Below are 22,654 nucleotides of genomic sequence, written 5' to 3'. Positions count from 1 at the left end.
ATGTTTTCCTCCACTAGGGGGCATAGCATCTCCACAGGACAAATACTGAGAATCACCTTCCACTTATTTGACCTGAATTCACAGGATTGAGGTGAAAAACTTCCCAACAAAAGCTCTGTCCTGTGTTTCCTTCTGTTTTGTTTTATGTTTTATTCTCAATTCAATTTCAATTCAATTGGCTTTATTGGCATGACGTAACAATGTATATATTGCCAAAGCAAGCATCAGAAAAAAAGATAACAAGATAACGAAAGCAATATTTACAATAAATTATTAAAATTCTGTTATTCATTTTAAAAGAAAAGAAAAACTAATAACAATAAAAGAAAGCAATATTTACAATCATTGAATTACAATCAACATATAATTTATACAATCTAACTGTCCCAGCAAAAAAAAAAAAGAAGAGAAAATAAAATAAAAAATAAAAACAAAACAACCAACAGCTGTGTGTGACAGGCAGAAACATAGACTGCTGCTAATCTAATCTAGAGCTCTGTGACTCTTCCCCGAGGAGCAGCGGCAGTTTTTCCTCATCTGACCATTTTAAAAAACCTTTTTTGACAGATTCAAATTTTTGGAAATATGTTTCTCTAATTAGTTCACATTTTTTACATTTGGTGAGGAGGTGTAGCTTAGCTCAGCTTCTACTGAGTCCACTTTTACCTGTTTTGCACTACCACCCGTACCAGTGTTGTCACATCTCTGTCTCATCTCAGACAACCCTCCTTCTTACCCGATAAATAAACCGGCTTCCTCCTTCTCCTCCTCCTCCTCCTCCTCCTCCTCCTCCTCCTCCTCCTCCTCCTCCTCCTCCTCCCCTCCTCCTCTACCACCCCTCTCAGTGGAGTGCTACATGGTACGACCCACTGCCATACTCAGCGGTCACCTCTCTCTCTCTCTCAGTGAGGGAAGCATCAGTCAGACACTCTCAGTCTTCAGGTTTTATCTCCTCCTCTTCCTCCCTTCTTCTTCTTCTTCTCTCAACATGACCCATTTCAGGAGCGACTGCCACCGAGACAGACGTGAGTGCCACACACACACACACACACACACACACACACACTGCAGCATCAGTGCATTTGAGAAGATGTTGAAACTGATCTTTTGTTGCAGTATAATTGTTCAGAGACTGTGAGGAAAAGTGTAAGTGTGTGTTGTATGCACATGGTTTTGTGTTTTTCTTTCTTTGTGTGTGTGTGTGTGTGTGTGTGTGTGCAGCTGCAGCCACTTCAGCTTCATTGCTAACTTAATATGAAAACAACTAGTTAAATAAGAGCAGCACTGACAACTTCTTGTTGTAAACTGTGCAGAGCTCACATTCATTCATTCATTCATTAATTTATTCATTCATTAACATGAGGGGGTGTTGCCCTGTCAGGGCCAGTTTCAGTTTGACACCTGGGCAGTTGGATGTGACAGAGGTGGTCACCGTTCCTCTTGTCCACATCCTGAAATGTTAACGTTTTTAGTTGGTGGCACCCTCTATTGGCAGCAGTAATTATGAAGAAACCAAGGCAGAACAGTGTAAAAGCAAATGTGGAAGCAAAGATATGGAGTATTGTCGTAGAAAATCTTAAAAGAAAAACACTTGACGACCAGGTAGATTCGAATTACAGTCTTGTGCGGGATTTATTGTACGTATCAAAAACAGATACAGATGCCAAAGGTGACAGACAAATCCAAATATCAGAACAACTCTGAGGAGACAAAGCCCTGTGTTTCTCTTTTTAGTTTGCAGGTTCGTGCGTAATTATTTCTGTGTAACCAAAGTTCAATGTCCTGTAATTTCCTGTTATGTTCCACTTTTGATATAAGAGCACACTTGGGAGGTCAGATTCCTATTCTAATGTTATCGTATCGACCAGAGCATCCGCTTCGGATATGCTAAGCTGACTTGTCTAATGAGTTTTTCCTTTCCCATAAAAACTGAAATCCTACCTTTTGCCAGGTCATGTCATGCATTCATTTCTTATATTACCTGTATATTTTCAACAGATTTACACTACAGTATTAAGAACGATAAAGTCCGTTTAGGCAGGTATGCGAGGGGGTGGATGAGTCTTTCAACCAGGAGATGGGTGTTTGTATCCCATGTGGAAACAAAAGTATGACTTGGTTTTAACATGTGACTTGGGCATTCGGATCACAAGTGGACCGATGAGACACATCGCTGTTTATACCTGTTTGTACTATGCCGGTAACGATGAGTCAGCAAGTTTTCTATTCAGACTGAATCTTCTGCCAAAATCAAAATTAGACATCTGGTTTCACTTGCACCCCAACCACATACATCTGTCCTCTTCTCCATTAACAACCACCACACTAACTGCATTGATGACGTATTTGTGGACAAGGAGGTAACAGGACAATGTGTCCTGTTTGTTACATTATAAGATGCATTTGTTAAAATGCGACCATTTGTGATCTGATCGCCCAAGACACATTTTAAAACCAAGTGTTAACGGGGCCTATGTTATCTGAAGTAACTTCTACGCGCCATGATTTATGTGGCCATCATCACTACCCCTTTTCTGACGGTAACATAGGCCTGTCACAATTTATTTACAAACTATTTTTTGGTAAATGTATTGTCCCAGAAATGACTGCAATCTACGATATTATTGTCACTTAAAAGAAGTTGTAACAGCCCCCAAACGGTGAAGCCAAAACATCTATATTGCCCCTGATGGCTGGCTGCAGAAAAACAAAACAATAAATAGGTTGAATAAATACTCAAGTGTTAATTTTAATTAGTTATTTTAATCTTTAAAACAGGGTTGTGAGATCATGATTGACTCTGGCTCCAAATGATGTCACCAGAGCAAGATGGCAGCGGCAGTATCTTGGATTTTCTGGCTTCATATCTGTAAAGTGAAAAGAAGTGGTGACACTTTAACTCTTTCAAATTTATTGAAATCTTATTGAAAAATGAAAATTTAAAATGTCCAGAATTGTAATTAATAAACTTACTTCCCTGTATCCACTGTATTTGGATTCTCTGAGATTAACCAGCTCTTTTCTTTTATAAAAACTGTGTTAACAGCGATAAAGATCAGCATTTACTTCAGCCTCCACACTCATTACTTGTGAGTCAAGTTCAAGGTTGTGTTTATTCATCCATTAAAATCAGGGAAATGTCAGCGATCACATCCTCACCGCCGTCCACGGTCACGGACGAGAAACACCACTGTTGTTTCTCTTCAGTGCTGGAGTTTCTGAAAGTGGTCTGCTAACATTTCGGCAGAGGCTGTGATCATTAGGGTGTGAAAAAGTGACCCTGAAACTCTAACATGTTATTTTACTGCTGCGAGAATGAGTGGAAGAGGATCTGAATGTAATGTTTTAGAGTTTTTTTTGGTGGGTTTAAGGCCCCGTTCACACGAGGATGGTCTGAACAGAAGACGCAAAAGTGGCGTCGCGTCTTCACTTTTTATTCCTCGTTTAGACGAGCATTTTCGGGAGGAAATCTGCTGCATACGATGACGCAAAAGTGTGTGAAATTCGATTGTATGCAGCCAGGCGGCATCACTTAAAGCGATAAGAGCATCTTTGGGCATGCAGAAGTTTTCACGCCACACATTTTCATCAGCTACTCCTTCTACAAAGTTCTCCACCATCACTAGATCTCCCAGGTCTCGTTCACAGCCGTCTGGCTCGCCTCCGACCAATTGCTGCATCCAGAATGTGATGGAGGTAATTCCAGATCCTTCTCTGTTCACTAATACTATCTGTACATATCCTGTACATTTGGTGGAAAGACTCCTGTAAGTTTATTAGAGCTGCCAGAGCAGCTTGAAGGTCCCACCATGGAAATAATCCCACGTTTGTTTATTTTCCTGTCCTGGAGCATGTATGTGACGTAAACACATACGTGACGTGAGCAGATCAGATCAGAGTTTTGTGTCTTGTCAGTGTAGACGACACGCTACGGAGGAGAGGATTTAACTTTTCCACTTTGGAGGGTGGTTTCAGATTTTTGCGTTTTTAAGCCCCAAAAACGCCGTCACCGTCTAAACGAAAGGCACTTCCGATAAAATATTTTGGCGTTTTTACCCGCAAGTGTCTTTGTGTAAACGGGGCCTAAGTTCATTAGAGAGGTCGCTCACTTTCAGACAGGACTGATCAAAACATACCTAAAACATAAATGTAATGAGTAGGATTTTTGGATACATACTGACTCAAATTAAATTTGTTAGAAAGACAGGATCTACATATAGCAATGTAAAAAACAAAGGTTTCTGAGCTGCTGTTTCAACAACATAGTGACCTTCCAGGACACATAAATCTTAAACATTTCTGATCCATAACTGCACTCCAATGTCACAACGTCAAATACCGACACAGTTTTTAACGACCTGGGAATAAGACTCAACAATCAATGCATCAAAAAAATCTTCTAATCTTCTCAAATCTGGCCTAAAATTGCTTAAATAAAGGAAATATTATGAAATAAGAATATATCTAAAAGTTCAATTGATATATTGCTGCCATATGACAACAATCTGCATGCTTGGAAACATCTCATAAAATCAAAATGCTCCTATTTACCTTGATTTACTCATATTTATCCAGTAATGTTTATGTGTTTCGTCTGTCCGTCTGTCACACCAACTTTTATACCTCAGCCAAGCGCAAAAACTTTAAAATATTTATAGATATATATATTTATTTATTTAATCTTTTTCCTGGTGTTTTTTATTCAGGTTTTATAAATGCACAATAAAAAACTGTTGGCTGCAGCCATAAACAGGCCATCCATCCTCTGAAATGAGCTGTGAGACGCATCATTTCCTCCCGTTTCATGAAACATGATCAGTGAAGTTATTGTGTGTCAGAGTTTCAGGATGAACTGAGACATCATTTGAGTGAACAGACAGAAAATAATGAATCCAGGATGTGGAGGAGACCATAGAGGAGATGAAGAGTGCTCTGCAGCAGGAAGTTAAATGGATCTGTTGTCTCCAGATGGTCCGAGTGAGAAGCAGTGATTTTTAAATATATTTTCCTTCAGAGCTGCTTTTTGGTTTGATTCTGCAGCAGCTGATTTTATTTGTTGCTGTGAAGATATCAGAGCAGGATTTACGGAAAGACCCTGACAGGAAGTCAATTAACCAGGTCATCAACTCACCTGGATGTACACTGCAAAAAAAGAAAAGTTGGGTGAACTCAAAATTTCAAGGCAACAAACTTCGATAAAATTTTAAGTTGGACAATTAAACTAAATATTTTAAGTTTTGTTTTTGAGTTTGCTCAACTCTGTATTCAGATTTTTGAATTTGTAATTTTACATTGTAATAACTTTTAATCCTTACTTCTGCTAACTTCTGCAATGTGCTGAATTAGCACGATTGTAACGATGCTATGAAATGTCAGCTAATGTTGCGACCACAATTTTTAGTTTAGCATTGATACACTAATGGCTACTCTTGTAGCTGTAACAAGCAGCGCCGCTAGGATCAGTTAGCCACTAGCTTTCGCTAATGACCGAATTTTACCGCATTTCACAACAAAGAAATAAGCGTTAGCAGAACTATTGTCCCTTGTTGTGAACCCCAACTTAAAGATATAAGTAACAACAACTCACAAACTTGTTTTTGAGCAGACAACTGGCTTCATTTGTTGTGCAACTTACATTATTGCCCTAAATGTCAGTAATTTATATTTCCAAGTTTTACCAACTTAAATCACTGTTTTAGGCCAAAAAATACAAGTTGGCTTTTTTGCAGTGTAGTTCCAACTGTGGAGTTCAGGCCACATGCAGTTTGATGTTTGGACTTTTACACACACACAATTTCTAGGTTTGGTGAGTTTGTGTATTCATTCAAACAGGTCTCTTGATACCATAAAAGATAGTTAATACACGTTGAAAACATGGAATTATTAACCCCAAATCCTCAATTTTATTTGATACAACCAGTTTAGTTGATGTTTTTCTGCAATAACTTCTGTTGGTTGAGTGGGTGAATATCTGACTTGGTTGGTCTCATGATGGTAATAAGTTACACAGATTTACAGTAAATGTTCCTGGACATTAAATCTGTCTCTGCTTCTCTTCTGGCTCACATTACAGAAGAAAGACTGTGTTGAAGGACGGAGAATGACAAAAATTTGTAGAAACTTGAATTTGCTTTGGTACATCTTTATCGGATCAAAATTTTAATTCCTTAAAACCATACGTTTGACCTCCCCATCATCTCGTCACTTGTGCAGTTTCTTGTTCTTTTGAGCAAGTTGTAAAGCCAGATTCCTGCAAATGATGCACAAATGTCTGCTGTTTTCCATTATCAGTTGCAAATGTAATATTGAGGGAGGGGGGGGGGGGGGGGGGGCATAGTTATGAAAGTGGGGGTGCTGCAAGGCTATATTGAAATAATTTCATTGTTCTGGAATATTAGCAAAATGAGAACAAGGCCTGCAAGGTAAACTTAAATCAGATCATAAATCGACACCAAATTTCACAAATATGAAAACAAATATATGGAAAGGTCTTTCTTTCTTGCCGATTGGCTTCATAAGGACACACCCCAGTGTGTTATGTGGAAGCCACCCAGGGGGTTAAATGGGACAGTTTGAAAGTATTTCTAGTTAGAAAAGGGAAGTAGAAAAAGTTTGGGAACCACTGTATTAGCTGATTAGCCTGGGTATACCCAGGCTGCCTTGCGCGCTCGAATTTAATTTCGAACCTCCATCCAGTCTGGCAACCAGGGGGGATTCTTAGCCCTGTTTTAGGGATCCAATCACAGAGCGGGGAGGGACGGCAAGACGATGACGCGTACTACTCGGCACTTGGAAGCTTGTAGTTTTGTAGTAACATGGCTGCTGCAGACGCAAAACTCTCTTTAGCTGTAGATGGTGTTTTAAATAGTTTAGAGCGAAAGTTGAAAGGCGAAAGGTCTCTCGGCGGCTCCGCTGAGATCACCGGCATTATGGTAGCGGGGCTATTAGCGCCGCTAGCGGCTAATAGCCCCGCTACCGCGGACAGCGGAGCCCCCAGAGACCCGCAGCAGCTTGTTTATTGCCCATAAAATCAGTGGATGTGTGTGGCTGAATGACATGAGGGGGAATAAAGCGTGAAAATAAATAATCTTGCAGAAAGCGAGAACTGGAGGAGCAAAGCAGCAAACAACACTCTCTCACAGACACACACACAACAAACATCCATTTCTGTTGCTCTACTACGTCATCTGGTATAACTGATCTGATTGGCTAAGAGCTACCTACAGACGCTTTTGATAGACATTCTAAGCGCCCAATAAACGGCTCTGGAGGATCGTAAACCACACCTCCTCTACGGAGAAATCCATTGCTCGTTGCCAGACTAGACCTCATTTGAGAATAGTCTGGTGTTAGCCAGGCTATTAGCTGATTGCATCAGTCTTCACATGCAAAATACTTGAACCAGTTGTCATAATCTGTCAACCACATTTTGCTTACATTTCTATTAGACTTTTTTTTTATTTTTTAGTAAATGTGCCTCAAATTCATGAATTGCTGGGAGCCAAAGTTTGCCAAGCCAAGCACTATGAGCACCACCTGATAGCACCTACATCCTAATGGACCTGAACTTAACCCATGGCACTTACTCATGTGTTGTCTTTTGACTCCTTCTCTGCTTGTGTTGTATTAAGTCTCAAATGTATGTTGCTCTGGATAAAAGCATCTGCTAAATGACATTGTACAATTTTGGGAGCCAAAGTTAACTAGAAATCATTTAGAGATGCGTTTATACAACCTAACTTCCATAAAAGTTGGTAACGTAAATGATAAACCAGAATGCTGTGATTTGCTGACCTCTTGTGAGATTTTAAACCGTACAAAGAAAGTATATATAATGTTTGAATTGCTACGTTTTTGTCTATGTAAATATACAATCTGAATTCTGAATTTGACACACTAAACCTTTAGAGATACTGATACACAACCTTTTTTCAGAATCCGGGTTGAATGTGTTAAATTCCAGGAATTTCCAAGTTGGAAACTGTCCTTGGAATTAAGGGGAATTTATGGAAATAAACAGGAACAAACCAGGAATTATTAAATTATTAAACCTGGAGTAATATTTAACTCAACATTCATGTTTTTGTTGTTCAAAGAAAAGGAATATATCCAAAATTCCCAAACTTAACTTGCCATGGAAAGTTTCTAGAAAATTTACCAGAAATGTTCCACCCCCATGCAAGGGTCATGATAGTTGATCATAACATATTGTAAAAGTACATTTTAGGAAGTTAGAACAACCAGGGTAGATATTTTCAGTTTGGATTCCTTTTAGAGAGAAGCTCGGAGAAGTGCTTTTCTGTTCTGAAATAAAGGAAAAGACTTTGATGATCAGGAAAGTATGCCAATTAACTCACAAGATGCAACACCCTAATGCACCTCCAGGTTACTAATTAATGAAAGAAATGGAAATAAACATTGGAATGAGTCGAGACCAATCCTGCCTACTGCTTGCACATTAAGTGGCTTTGGTATTAAGTTCAATGTCGCCACTAAAAGGATCATTGACTTCTGCCACTGTGATCTTTTTGCTGATTCAACAGACTGAAATTTCTCGGAAAATGTTTGTAATTTGACACAATTTGTGTGGAATCAAACGCAGCAACTGAACCAAACTTTTGTGCCGATGCTTGATTTTAAACTCCAAAATGTTCAGCCGCTCTGAACCTCAAACTGACACAGATCTGTTGGAGGAAGATTCATCATAATCATCATCATCATCATCACTATACAGCAAACAGATATTCCCAGACAAACAGTTAAAAACAAACATGGGCAAAAATGATCGTTTTTGCTTCAGCCCAACGCCAGCAGCCGGCCTCTGCTACGCTCTGGATTTCCTGCCAAACTTTGAATAGCCTGTCCCCGAAAACCAATAACCATGAGGGTGTGAAATTGTCCTGTCATAATTCTCTCTTCCTTCTCTCCTCCTCTCTCATTTTCCCCTTCTCTTTCTCCTCCAGAACCCTCCATCTTCACCCCACCTCTCTCCGAAAACTGATGTGTCGTCCAAACAATTTGAAGCAATAAGCAAGCAAATAGCTGTAATCACTCAGTCGATGATGCACAATCACCCGTTCAGCACGCGACGGGCGTAGCGGCGACCTGGCAGCCTTATCGATCTCCAGGGGAGGGAAGAGAGAGGGGGGTGGTGGGCGATTAAAGGCACCCCGGCAGTTAACAGATGGTGAGTGACGGCGCTCATAAACCTCGCACTAAAAGACTAATGTCCTACAAGCTGCAGCCGGCGTGGAAGCTATAAACAACCCTTGCCGCCGACTGTCAGCGCTGCGGGTGGGGAGAGGGGCATGATGGGATGCCAAGGGCCAGCTGCTGCCTACTCGAACATGGCTTGACAGGCGGGGGGTCCTGGGAGCCGTGCACCGAGCTCTGATGGAGGTTGTGGAGAGACAAGCTGCTCTCAGCTTTCAATTACGAAATCCAAATGGTGACTAGGCAGTTCAGTATGACTAAAGACATGGAGGGAGACAGGAAACTTAAAAGGTTCTTTATGCACTCAACAATGACAAGTGTGTTGTCTCAGGTAGTGTTCACACTGAACTCGTTTGGACAAGTGTTTTACGCTCAGGTTCTGTTCATTTGGGCATATGTAAACACAGCAATTGCACCTGGATGCAGTGCAAAGCAAGGATTCAGAGCTCTTATTTAACCCATTGACGCCTAAAACTTCCTGTAAAACCTCTGGGCGATTTTTTTCTGGAAATTCAACAGAAGTGTCAACGCTTCTACTAAATAATAGATTTTTCAGCCTCTGATAGAAGCAGATAGAAATGAAATTCAAAAAGTATTTGAGAGCTTATACAAATACTACAAAACGACGTATCCGCTTTCCAGGCTTCAATGGGTTAAGTAAAAATGGTAATACCACACTGTGAAATTATTCCACTACAAGTCAAAGTCATGCATTCAAAAGTACAAAAGTATCAGCATCAAAATGTACTTAAAGTATCAAAAGTAAAAGTACTTGTTATAAACTCAGGCCTGATTACCACCGGGCGCGGAACGGCTGTGCTGCAGTCACTGTTGCTGATCGCTGCCACGCTAATCAATGAGAGCATTTCCACCGGGTACGCCATGGAATGGTTCAGCAGCATCCCAGCCACGGCTCTCCAGTCCGCTGCACTATCAATCTGTAGCATTTCTATTTTTATCCGCGAGACGTTGCTAAACCGTTGCTAAACCACAGATCAGATCCCATCAGACAGGAAATCTGACACAGAATCAACGTAAATCAACATTATGTTATGACCGAGGCACCAGATCAGCAATCAATCAATCAAAGGATCTCAGAGGGTCGGAGACATGGACGACGAGAGTCTGATTGTTGAAGTGGAACACCATACAATCATTTATGACATAACACATTGTTTTTATAAGGATAGATGGTCAGATCAAAAGATCTTTCGCGTCGGAGAAGCAAAGTAAGCTGTTGGTTGTTGTTGTTTACTTTATACACACGGGATCTCGCGGTCTCCCTTATGTTCAGGATTATCGCGGATTAACACCGTTCCGTGCCTGGTGGAAATCCCCAGTCACTATATTATTGGATTATTATTTTTGATGTACTTTTGTAAGGAGCATGTTAATGTTGTTGAGGTAGGTCTGATTCTATTTCAACCTCCCTGACCACCAGAGGCAGTGCATAAACACTGAATGACTTCGTCTTGCGCATGTAAGTCACCTGTGACCCCCTGATGACCCCTGATAGGCTATATCTTCTAGTGTCATCAGAGGATCTGCTCCTTTGTTCTTCTCGCGTCGCAGGTATACTACAGCTGTAGTGTCAGTATATGCTAAAATATCTAACTGAAGCTGCAATAGCCGAAGCTAAATTGTTAGCGAAATTGTGAGCGCCCTTCCTTCGGAGCATCATACATTCAAATGAAGGTTGGCCTCTCGGCTGGGTGTGTATTCTTGTCTATTTATTACCTTGTTGGTGTGTCCACTCCCTCTCCCAGCATACAGTGTGTCGTGATGTCTTCTTATGGTTAGCAGCAGCGTGTTCGCTCGTGTAAAACTTGTTTATCTCAGAACAGTGCCTCCTTCAGAGGAATACCTAAGGGAGCTGCATGCATGTTGGAGGGACTGGTCTGGGTCGCATGCCGGCTATTGAACCAACAGTGACGGTGCTCATCGTCTCTCCCAATGAAACCCTGAACTTGGATGCTAGGTGTCCGTCTCCCCAATGAGGCGTCACAAACGGCCTTTTGCCTAAGGCCTATGATGCGCCAGCTGGCATGGGTCGGATAGGTAGCTCCATGTCTCACCTTTATGCTTACCCTCTCAGCATCCCTGCAGGAGTCCACGGTTGACTCTTCTACGGTGAATTTTAGTGAGGCGATGGTCTACTCTGGCCTAAACAGACCATGTCGACGTGCAGGTGCTCTGTGCTGTACATCTAGCGCTCAGGCACTTTCTCCCACACTTTCCACCAAATGTACAGGATATGTAGAGATAGTATTAGTGAACAGAGAAGGATCTGGAATTACCTCCATCACATTTTGGATGCAGCAATTGGTCGGAGGCGAGCCAGACGGCTGTGAACGAGACCTGGGAGATCTAGTGATGGTGGAGAACTTTGTGGAAGGAGTAGCTGATGAAAATGTGTGGCGTGAAAACTTCTGCATGCCCAAAGATGCTCTTATCGCTTTAAGTGATGCCGCCTGGCTGCATACAATCGAATTTCACACACTTTTGCGTCACCGTATGCAGCAGATTTCCTCCCGAAAATGCTCGTCTAAACGAGGAATAAAAAGTGAAGACGCGACGCCACTTTTGTGTCTTCTGTTCAGACCGTCCTCGTGTAAACGTAGCCTTGGTAGGAAAGCATGTGCTTGTTCAGTCAAACAAACAAACAACCCCCCCCCGCCTAGCCGGCCTGAGGTCAATGTATCTCCCAGGGAGACAGAATGAGGCTATTATTTTACAGGGGTTTTCTTTTTTTTCTTTTATTTTAACGTGTGCAAATGCCATTTAAAAAAAGATAAATTACCTTTATCACTAATAAAATAAAAGTAGAAATCTGTAAATTAATATAATGGGACATTATTAAAAAAATGTACATTATTATTTTTCAATTGCTTAATTGTCTTGAATGTTAATTACAGTGAATTCTATTTAAAATGAAAAAAAATCCATAATATTGCTGAATATAAAATTAAGGCAGCATTGTTTTTTTTTTTTACACTAAAACTTTCAATTTTACAGTAAAAAATGTGAAAGAAATTGTAAACATATAAACGTTAACTGTTTAGTTATTTCCTCTGCAGCTTTTTGAGCCTTTTTTTTTTTTTTTTAGCTTTGAATGAAGTTTTTTAGACACATTCTAGTTCAGTGACTGTGTTTTTAGCTGGACAATGGAAACGTCCATATGTGCACACTTCAGGGAAAAAGCACGAGTCTGCAAAAGTTCTCAGAGGCCACTAATGAAATATATGACCTCTGCTTGTGCCTTTCAATCATTTGGATCGTGTGTTAACGTGTTTTATGGATCGATCCATCCATCCAACCCGACCTTAGATAATAACAATCATTATTACTATGGCCAGTAGAGGTTTTTTTTGTCAGTTGAACAGATACATACATACAGATGATGTTTTGGGGATTCGCTCCTTTACTTCCCACCACAACATCAGGATTCAACACATGAAGGCAGCACGAAGAGTTTATGGTGTTTTCCAAAATGATCATGCACCTGTCTGTCTCTCTCAGACTGACAGACAGGTGCATGTTTGCTGTTGAAGAGAGAGTAAGCATCATAAATGTGAGAGGAAATTAATTTCAGTCTGACAGATGGAGGCCAATTAGACTCTCAGGCCGCTCGTTAAGGTGGCCGGCTGAGCCCGCTGCGCCTGTGTGTGTGTGTGGTTTTTTTTTTGTTTTTTTGCTCTATTAATTTAGTTTTGTAAGTTGTGTGAGCCACAGAGGGTTTTTTTCTGCTTGCTGTGCAGTGGTGTGTGTGTGTGTTGCCTGTCCAGCTTCATCGCGGTCTCCCCCAGGTCAGGTGGTGAGATGACCAGTGTCCATGTCTAACCTGATCTGACAGCTTGTTTCTGTTTTCCAGACGCTGGAATGAATGGTGAGCTGAGAGCCGGTCGCACCACGACAGCCAAACGAGGAAGCGACGCCCCCAACAGGTGAGTCTGCAACACTACGCCGTCCGTCCGTGGATTAGGAGGAGGAGGAAGAGGAGGAGTGTGGTGGCTATCTGTCCATCTGTCTGCAGCTAATCTCGTTTGTGCATATTTATGTAGGGTGACCAAGCGTCCTCTTTTGCCTGGACATGTCCACTTTTTACGTCCTGTCCGGGGCGTCCGGCCGGGTTTTATAAATTCACGAAAATGTCCGGTGTTCACTGTTTTTCACAGGACCAGTACACGTGCACGTAAATTGACCGGCGCTTTGCACACAATTTTGCGAAACGTAATTACCAAGAGGCTGCCTTGTGGGCGGGTCAGCGCCGCGCACACACAGAGAGAGAGAGAGCAGAGCAGACAGAGGGCAGATCGAACAGCGGAGCAGCATTGCACGGGAAATGCCGAAGCGTAAGTGCAGCTTCACAGATGAACTGCAAAAAAAATTTCCGACGTACCGTCCCGGTCGGGACAGGTGGGAGGCGGAGTGCACCGTGTGCAATGCTGGCACATATGTCTCAGTGTCTAATAAAGGTGCTGGAGATCTCAAAGCTCCTTGTGATCTTTGTGAGACTTCTATTATTTATCTTATTGGAGTTATTAAGAGATATATTGTTGAAGCTAGATTTTCTAACAGAAGAGTTCATATTTAGAACAATATTTCATATTATTTATTCATTTATTTGAAAAGAGTCTACGAGAGCTATTATTTTGTTACAAGTTTGTACAGATTTCATTTTATTTTATTACAGAAGTTAATTTTGCACCATTGAAGCATAATAAAGCATGTTCATCAACCTCCGAGAAGCCTTTCTGAATTTGTGTCTCGAGGCCGTGCCGATTGTCCTCTTTTTTTGGAAATCAAAATATGGTCACCCTAATTTAGGACTCTATGCTGATGGATCTCTCATAGTTGCGGTGATTCGCAATTTCATAGTTTTTAAATAAAACTGTTCAATAGATTGTTTGTATTCTCACTGACTGCTGACTCAGCACTCTTAACTGACCAGTAGGGCCCACAATGCTGCTATTAACATTACTTTCTCAAATAGCCAGTACTGCTGCTTTTGTACTTGTTGTGAAGTTTCAGATATGTTGGGAAACAAAATGCATGTCATGTTTGGATTAATAAAATCATGTCAGAGGTGCTGACAGCTAGTTCAAATTCATCATCTTCCCCTGCACCTGGATGACTGCTGTTACAGCAATAATTCATCAGTAGACTGTTTGAGAGGCCGAAGGTTAGTTAGGTTTCTGCACCTTTTGGCCAGTTTTCTGCGTGGACCGGAGACAACAACAGGAATGGAGTGGCACATATTGTAAGACTGGGAGGGAATAGGACTGGTTCCCTTTGCTCGGTAACTTGCACAGGTAACTTGCTTGTCGTAGCCTCGTCCGTCTTAGCCAAGGACGGCTGCCGCTTCAGCAAACGCCCCTGTTATTATACTGTGATTGTAATTGAACTTCTTGCATCAAGGCTGATTGTGACAAGTGTAGACCGCCCTCTGCCAGAGCTGTGAATGGCTGGAATTTCCAATTGAAGTGCAAAATTGCCCACACCTGGGGGTTGTTGCCAACCCTCAATGGCCACTTAATTGCTCACTTGCCCTCACAGAGATGAATTCTCAGAATTAATAACAGTCACAGGGAACATTATTCAACTTTAATAATGTACTTTCAGCATATTTTCCTGATTATACTTACTTACTCTTACTTAAGAGTACTATATTTTTAATGCAGGACTTTTAAAGTGTAGTATTAGTACTTTTACTGCAGATAAGGATATAAATACTTCTTTCGCTGCTGAAGATGGGGTTTGATTATAAGAGAAATTTAGGGATTATGATTTTGGTGTTGCATCTGTTTAATAATCCACATGTAATACACACATTTGTAGCTTTTCTTTTTTAAAACAATATGTTTATTGATTTTCACAGCACACAGTGAAAAACAAACAAACACAAAGAACAATCAAACAAATAAAATAGAATATATAAATATAAAATAAAATAAAAAGAACCCACACTGGGCTATACTACACTACAACTCGGCTCACAGACACAGAGAAAAAAAACAAAAAACATATCGACAGATGATTCAGAAATGATATAGATACAAAAATAAATGACAGTTAAGCACCCCACATGTTCCAGTCCTATGTAAATCCTCGTGTAAATATGGTTGAAATATTCATACCAATGTATAACATAAAAGGGTCCCATATTCTATGAAAGATGTCATCTTTATCACGCAGCATACATGTCAGATAGTCAAGAGATATATATTCTATTACAACCTTATGCCATTGTGTTCTAGAGGGAGCTTTATCTGTTATCCAGTTTAAGAGAATACATTTTCTAGCACAGAAAGTTAACATTTTGTACAATTTATTCTCATACTTATCAACAATAAAGCCATTTGATATCCCAAGCAACATGCATAATGGGTCACATAGCAGATTCTTAGATAAAATCCTATTAATCTCCCTCCCCACCATGTGCCAGAACTTTTGTATATTCCTGCAGGACCATAAGCAATGGGTTAGACTGCCTATCTTTATTTTACATTTAGGGCATAAAGGAGAAAGGTCACATTTAGATAGATGGATAGATGGATAGATAGATAGATAGATAGATAGATAGAGAGAGAGAGAGAGAGAGAGAGATAGATAGATAGATAGATAGATAGACAGACAGACAGACAGACAGACTTTATTTATCCCAAGCTGGGAAATTACAGCGTATCAGCAGCATTACACACAGAGACAATGACAACACAATTAAGTAAAAGAACAACCTAGACATACTTTTTATATAAAAATACAATAAAAATACAATAAAATATAAAGTGTCTATAGAAGGAGTAGAATAGAATTCCAGTGCAGAATAAATATGAATATACAGTATAAAAATGTTGGTGCTATGAAACAAATAAGGTGCAATGAACAGTGTGCATAAAAAAACACATAAAGTGCATAGACAGTATGTAATGAACCAGGTTATTATTTGTTATTGTACAGTGTGATGGCATGTGGCAGGAAAGATTTTTTGTATCTTGTAACTTTTAAGAGTAGCAGCAGTTTTGTGAGTATTTTTGGTTGCTGGTTGTCTGTCTGTGCTTCTGCTGTTGGCGTTTGTGCGAAGCTAACGTTGAGTGACGGTCCAGCTGTCCTCCTCCTTTAACCTCATTCTCTGTTTACATGGAAACTAAAGCCAAACTGTCCTCCCAAATCCCACCGCCGCCCGCCGCTGGACGGATTAAAGCCAGGACGAAGGCGACTCTGCTCCGGCCAGAGCTGGGATTTACAGCCAGACAGCCACAAAGGCAGCCCCACAGAGACTGTGAGGGTCTGTGCAGAGAACCAGAGGGACGGTTCACTCTGCAGCTACCAACACCGCTTAGACTGTCACATAATTCTGCAGCTCTGTGAGACAGTGGGCTTAGAAAAGGTTATATTCTTAGAACACCATTATTATAAGATGTGACAAACTGACCTGAGAGTTATTTTGCTGATAGAATGAATCCTGTGTAAAGCTGCAACATCAGCTCAACTACAAATTACCCGCCAAGCAGTGGTGGAAAAAGTATTCAGATCCCTTACTTAAAGGAACACTCCACCGTTTTTTCATATTAAAACATGTTATTCGGTCAAGTACGACGAGTTGATACAGACCTCTTGCGTCTCAATGCGTGCACTCAATCGCCCTGGCGCGCGGCGCCACTTGGCTAGCACTTAGCTTAGCCCAGTTCATTCATTCATTAGGATCCAAACAGATGGACAGTTAGAAGCGACCAAACTCCTGAGGGGAGAAGATTTTTCAGGAGTGATGATATTACTGCGCCGAGTCGAAGTGCTCCCAAGTGCTATTCCGCCATACATTATAGTTATCCTTTTTATCCGCTTAGAAAAGCGCCACGTTTTATTTTGTGTTGCCATACTTGGTCGTTTAACTACTCGTGTAGCTGTATTTAAATAGGGAAAACGTGGAGGAGTTTGGTCGCTTCTAACTGTCCATCTGTTTGGATCCTAATGAATGAACTGGGCTAAGCTAAGTGCTAGCCAAGTAGCTCCGCGCGCCAGGGCGATTGAGTGCACGCATTGAGACGCAAGAGGTCTGTATCAACTCGTCTTACTTGACCGAATAACATGTTTTAATATGAAAAAACGGTGGAGTGTTCCTTTAAGTAAAAGCACTGATACCACAATGTGAAATTACTCCACTACAAGTAAAAGTCCTGCATTCAAAACTTACTGAAGTAAAGGTACAGAAGTATCAGCATCAAAATGTACTTAAAAGTGTCAAAAGTAAAAGTACTTTTTATGCAGAATGGACCCACTTGGATTGTTTTATATATTCTAAAAATATATTGTTGGATTATTATTTTTGATGCATTTATGTACGGACCGCTTTAATTTTCCCAAGGTAGGGCTCATTTTAACGACTTAATATACTCTTATGATGTTCAATTTAAAACATGTTAACATGTTAGGAAACATTTCATATTAATTATGTTTTTATGTTAAATATTGAACTGAAAAGTAACTAAAACTGGCAGCTAAATATAGTGGAGTAAAAGTACAATATTTGCCTCAAAATGTAGTGAAGTAGAAGTATAAAGTAACCTAAAATGGAAATACTCAAATAAAGTACAAATATCTCAAAATCGTACTAAGTACAGTACTTGAGTAAATGTACTTAGTTACATTCTACCACTGCCGCCAAGATACAATTGATCAGATTTGAGGTTTTTCCTCCTTTTATTCATTTTTTACTGAGAGCTCTGAGAGCATTTTAGGCACAAATTCAAGAGGCTTATCAAGCTGCTCGTCTCAGACAGAGATCTCAAATCAGATCTGACGAGAGAAACAGATGTTTTGTTTCAGCTGGCTAATTACAAAGTACAAGTGCACTCAAGTACTGCACTTAAGAGTAAATTTGAGGTTTTTGTACTGGAGCTGGACCGATATGGGATTTTTGAGACAGATACTGATTTTAGAGGGGGGAAATTCATCAAAAACCTGTCAATAGAGTAATTTTTTGAGCAGGAATGAATATAAACCTTTTTTTTATGTGGATTGTGCACAGATTTTTCACCACTCTGCAAATGTACCCAGAGAGCTGCTTTCTTAAACATAAAACTTAAATAATATTTAGCATTATCATACATTATACAAACTATGTTTGACATTGTCAGCCAATTCTATAAATGATAACTGAGAAAATATAGAATAAAAGGGATTAAAATAAATAGCTAAATAAACATTATTACTGTTCAGTTTCAACTGTCAATTGCTGAGTATTACAAAAGAAGAATTAAAAAAATAATAGCCAACACCATTTCTAAACCACATCAAGCAACATTTTCTGCATTATATATTGTGTAAAAAAGTTATCGATCAGCATATACACCGACACCGATAGGCCTTTGACAGGCCAATATCAGCCGATAATATCTGGCAACCAATATGTCTGCCAGGCTCTATTTTTTGTACTTTACTTGAGTATTTAAAATTTCTGTTACTTAAATTCTGATCTACTACATCTCAGAGTAAAATATTGTACTTTTTTTTTTTACTCCACTACATTTGTCTAACAGCTTGAGTTACTTTACAGGTTCATACAAAATGCAAATAAATAAAATAAATAATAGATAAACAATAAATAAATAAAGAAGATCCCCAGCAGTATGTGAAGTAATTAAAATGAGCTCCACATTTACCAGCTGCAACATTAAAGTGAAGAACACATTAATTAGTCAATAAAAATATAATATACACTACTGGTCAAAAGTTTTAGAACACACCAACTTTTCCAGAATTTAATTGAAAATGATGCAGTTTAATGTCTCGGTGTACTCTGAAATGAATGCACATTTGCAACATTTAAAATTCTTTATTGAGCATGATAGTGTTTTGAAAGTAAAAAAATGATTCAAAATCACATTTTATGTTGGACTAAAGGACTAAAAAAAGACACAAAATGACCAAAAAAAGACACAAAATGACAAAAAAAGACACCAAAAGACACAAAATGACTTACAAAGACATGAAAAGAATTAAAAAATGGACAAAATAGCCCAAGACTCCATAGAGTTAAGTTGTTCACCCATTTCTTGTTTCCTGAAAAAAGGCCTACTTGTATAATTCTGAAATGTACATTATCTTTCAGTTTTGGTTAACCTTACCTTTTTTTATTTACCTCTGGCAGTTCACCACTTACCTTTGGACCCTTTCAAGCTGTTCATTTGACTTGAACTGCTTGAATTTCAATAAAAAACTAAAAATTGGGGTGTTCTAAAACTTTTGACCGGTAGTGTATATTATTATGAAATAGAACTACTAGAACTTGAAATATTACTACTTTTTTTTGTGTAAAATTTAGTAAAATTGTAAGTTTTTAAGTAGCATTTTGACACTGTATTATCACTACTTTTGTTTCAGTAAACCAGAGCATTAAAGTTAAAGGCCAGACGGATAAACGATGAGTTAACAATCACTATAAAGCTCTGTAAAGCGAAGGGGAGCTGCAGGTTTATTTGAACGTTCTCTACCAGAGACACCTTTCACGTTACATATTAACATTTAATTGATTGTTTAAAAAAAAAGGGCAATCATTGTCACATTAACATCTATAGAAAGTGACTCTTCACAGCACACAATAACACAAAATGTAAAATGTCCATAAGGAACAAGGTCATCTACAGTACAGGCCAAAAGTTTGGACACACACCTTCTCATTCAATGCGTTTTTCTTTATTTTCATGACTATTTACATTGTAGATTCTCACTGAAGGCATCAAAACTATGAATGAACACATATGGAATTATGTACTTAACAAAAAAGTGTGAAATAACTGAAAACATGTCTTGTATTTTAGATTCCTCAAAGTAACCACCCTTTGCTTACTAGAATATAAGACATGTTTTCAGTTATTTCACACTTTTTTGTGAAGTACATAATTCCACGTGTTCATTAATAGTTTTGATGAATCTACAATGTAAATAGTCATGAAAATAAAGGAAACGCATTGAATGAAAGGTGTGTCCAAACTTTTGGCCTGTACTGTATGCCAATAAAAACTCCTAAAAAACAGGCTCTCACTTTGATAAAACTTGGGACGACGTGTAGAAGTTTTTCTCGTTACTTGTATTTTTTTTCCTTCTCCTTGTAACTTGTGAGTACTTTTGTCATTGATGAATGTTGTATCCTCGCTGAGCTCCTGGATGTTTTCTCAGAGCAGGTTTTCTTTAGTCGTTAGTTTTGATTAGGAGACGTAGAAGGAGGCCGAGCCCATCTGGAGTACAAGCTGCTGTGTTCACACGAGGAAACACTGCAGAGAGGTGTGTGTGCTGAAGAAAAAACGAACGTTTCTGCCAATATCACTGGACGGAGGAGTGTGTTACTGAAAACTATTGTCCCTTGAAAAGTTAATGTACACTGTTAACTCTTTGATGCACAACATATGGACAACACTTCTAAAGTATAACATGGGTCAAAAATTACTAATTTATCCAAATTTGTATTAAAATTAAATGACCCAATACTATAATAATAGTAAATTGTTTCAAATAGTTACTTTCCACACACATATATTTAATATATTTAACATGTTTATGTATAATTTTGTCACACATACAGTGTATCTGGAAGGTATTAACAGAGCTTCACTTTTTCCACATTTTTTTTATGTTTCAGCCTGATTACAAAATTGATTAAATTAATTTTTCCTTAAAATTATACACACAATACCCCCATAATGACATTTTTGACCCATGTTGTGCATTAGAAGCGTATTGATACAAAAAGGGTTTTTATTCAAAAAGTAAGAAATGAAAAACAAAAAATTAGGATGTATGGTGATGAAAAACAAATTGATTGAGGAAAACCTGGAATACTGAATGATGAAATTAATTTATTGCGAAGATATAGAAAATTAAAAACTCAGTCGGGTCACTTTAGACCCATGTTGTGCATCAAAGGGTTAAAAATGTCTGTAGATTTTACGGTGAAAAAACTGTTAAACCGTGATAGTAAAAGACCGTAAAATGATAAATGGGTTAATTCAGTTTCAGTAACAATGAAACACCCTAAATGCATATATCAGCCAAAACTAAACACTATTTTTTCCTTTTTTTTGGGGGGGAAAAATGCATTACTTCACTGTAAAACACACTGGCACAGTGAATATAAAAAATATACTAACATATTTACAAGCCATCACTGTAATTTTTAGCATTTATTTTTTGTAAAAATACATTTTCTCACTGTTAAATGTACGAAACACCATATCTCTAACAAAAATATACTGTAATATTTAATGGTAAAATCTTTAATCTATGCAGCATTTATAAAATTGTTTCTTGTCAATCATATCTGCCATATGACAGTGTTTCTTTTGATGGAAAAACGTTTTATTTTTTACGGTAAAATATGGAATAAAATGGCAATCTTAAATGTGAAATCAACAGTGCTAATATCATTTTACCGTAATATTGGAAAAAGTTGCACCGTATTTATTACGGTAAAGTTCTGGCAACCACAGCTGCCGGTATTTTACCGTAAAAACAACAGTTTTTTTTACAGTGTAGCCAAGTAGATTCACTCAAGTATTGTACTAAAGTACACATTTTAGATAGTTTTGATCTTTTCTTTCTTTTAATGCTACTTTATACTTCTACTCTGCAACATTTCAGAGGGATATACTGTAGTTTTAGCTGCATAACATTTATCTGACAGGTTAAGGTAGTTTACAAATTTAGTTTAGCAAACAAATATTATGAATACTTAATAAAGGGGGAACATCCACCAAGGCATGCTCCCTCTCCTAATGTAAAGAATACGACTTGATATTATTTATGAATAATACCAGTCCGAAACTCGTTTTTTCCCTGATTATTCCGACACTACAGGAATACAACATAAATGCCCTTTCTCACAAAGTTAACGCACTGGGAGGATAAAATATAATTTCAAGTTAAGCCTTTTGGCTCATTATTGAGCCCTGTTTGCTGAAAGTGTGTCTCCTGTTTACTGATGGATTATACAATACATTACACTGCCATCTTCTGACCAAAGTACGTTTATGCAGATTTGTTTATTCGCTCTAAACCAGTTGCTGGAAACGTCCCTCATTCATTTTCTTTAATGCAACAATTTCAAATTAGTTTTTTTTTTTTTTTTGTCTTAAAATAGACAAAATAAACGTCATTTGAAGAAATGTTATAATTTTTTTTTTTTTGGGAAGTTTTTGGGGTTTGTTGCTTTAACATAATTTGGACATTATGTATTTATTAAACATGTGTAAAAGATTCAGTAGCTTCAACAGGGTACAATACAAAACATTTTAAATTTAAAAACTTCATAAAAGGACCTTTTTTAACCTGTTTCTTGTCTGAATGTTGCCTGTAGTACCATTGAACCATTGACATGAAATGTCTTGAACAGTCTAAGTTCAGTTGCATTTTAACAAGTTTCCATTATTTAATTAGAAAATAAATT

General features: G+C 38.6%; 1 protein-coding gene across 1 annotated transcript in view; it reads left to right on the top strand.

Moving 5' to 3' along the window:
* Positions 1–856: 856 nt before the first annotated feature.
* LOC131972982 (RNA-binding Raly-like protein) overlaps positions 857–22,654 on the top strand; it is a 79,797-nt gene continuing 57,999 nt past the window's right edge. Inside the window, exons 1-2 of the mRNA XM_059334815.1 lie at positions 857–1,025; positions 13,085–13,157. Coding sequence (XP_059190798.1) covers positions 857–1,025; positions 13,085–13,157 — 242 coding nt within the window. The remainder of the gene's footprint in view (positions 1,026–13,084; positions 13,158–22,654) is intronic.

The sequence above is a fragment of the Centropristis striata genome, chromosome 6, assembly GCF_030273125.1.
Source record: "Centropristis striata isolate RG_2023a ecotype Rhode Island chromosome 6, C.striata_1.0, whole genome shotgun sequence".
Lineage (NCBI taxonomy): Eukaryota > Metazoa > Chordata > Actinopteri > Perciformes > Serranidae > Centropristis > Centropristis striata.
This window is presented reverse-complemented; position numbering and strand designations above follow the sequence as displayed.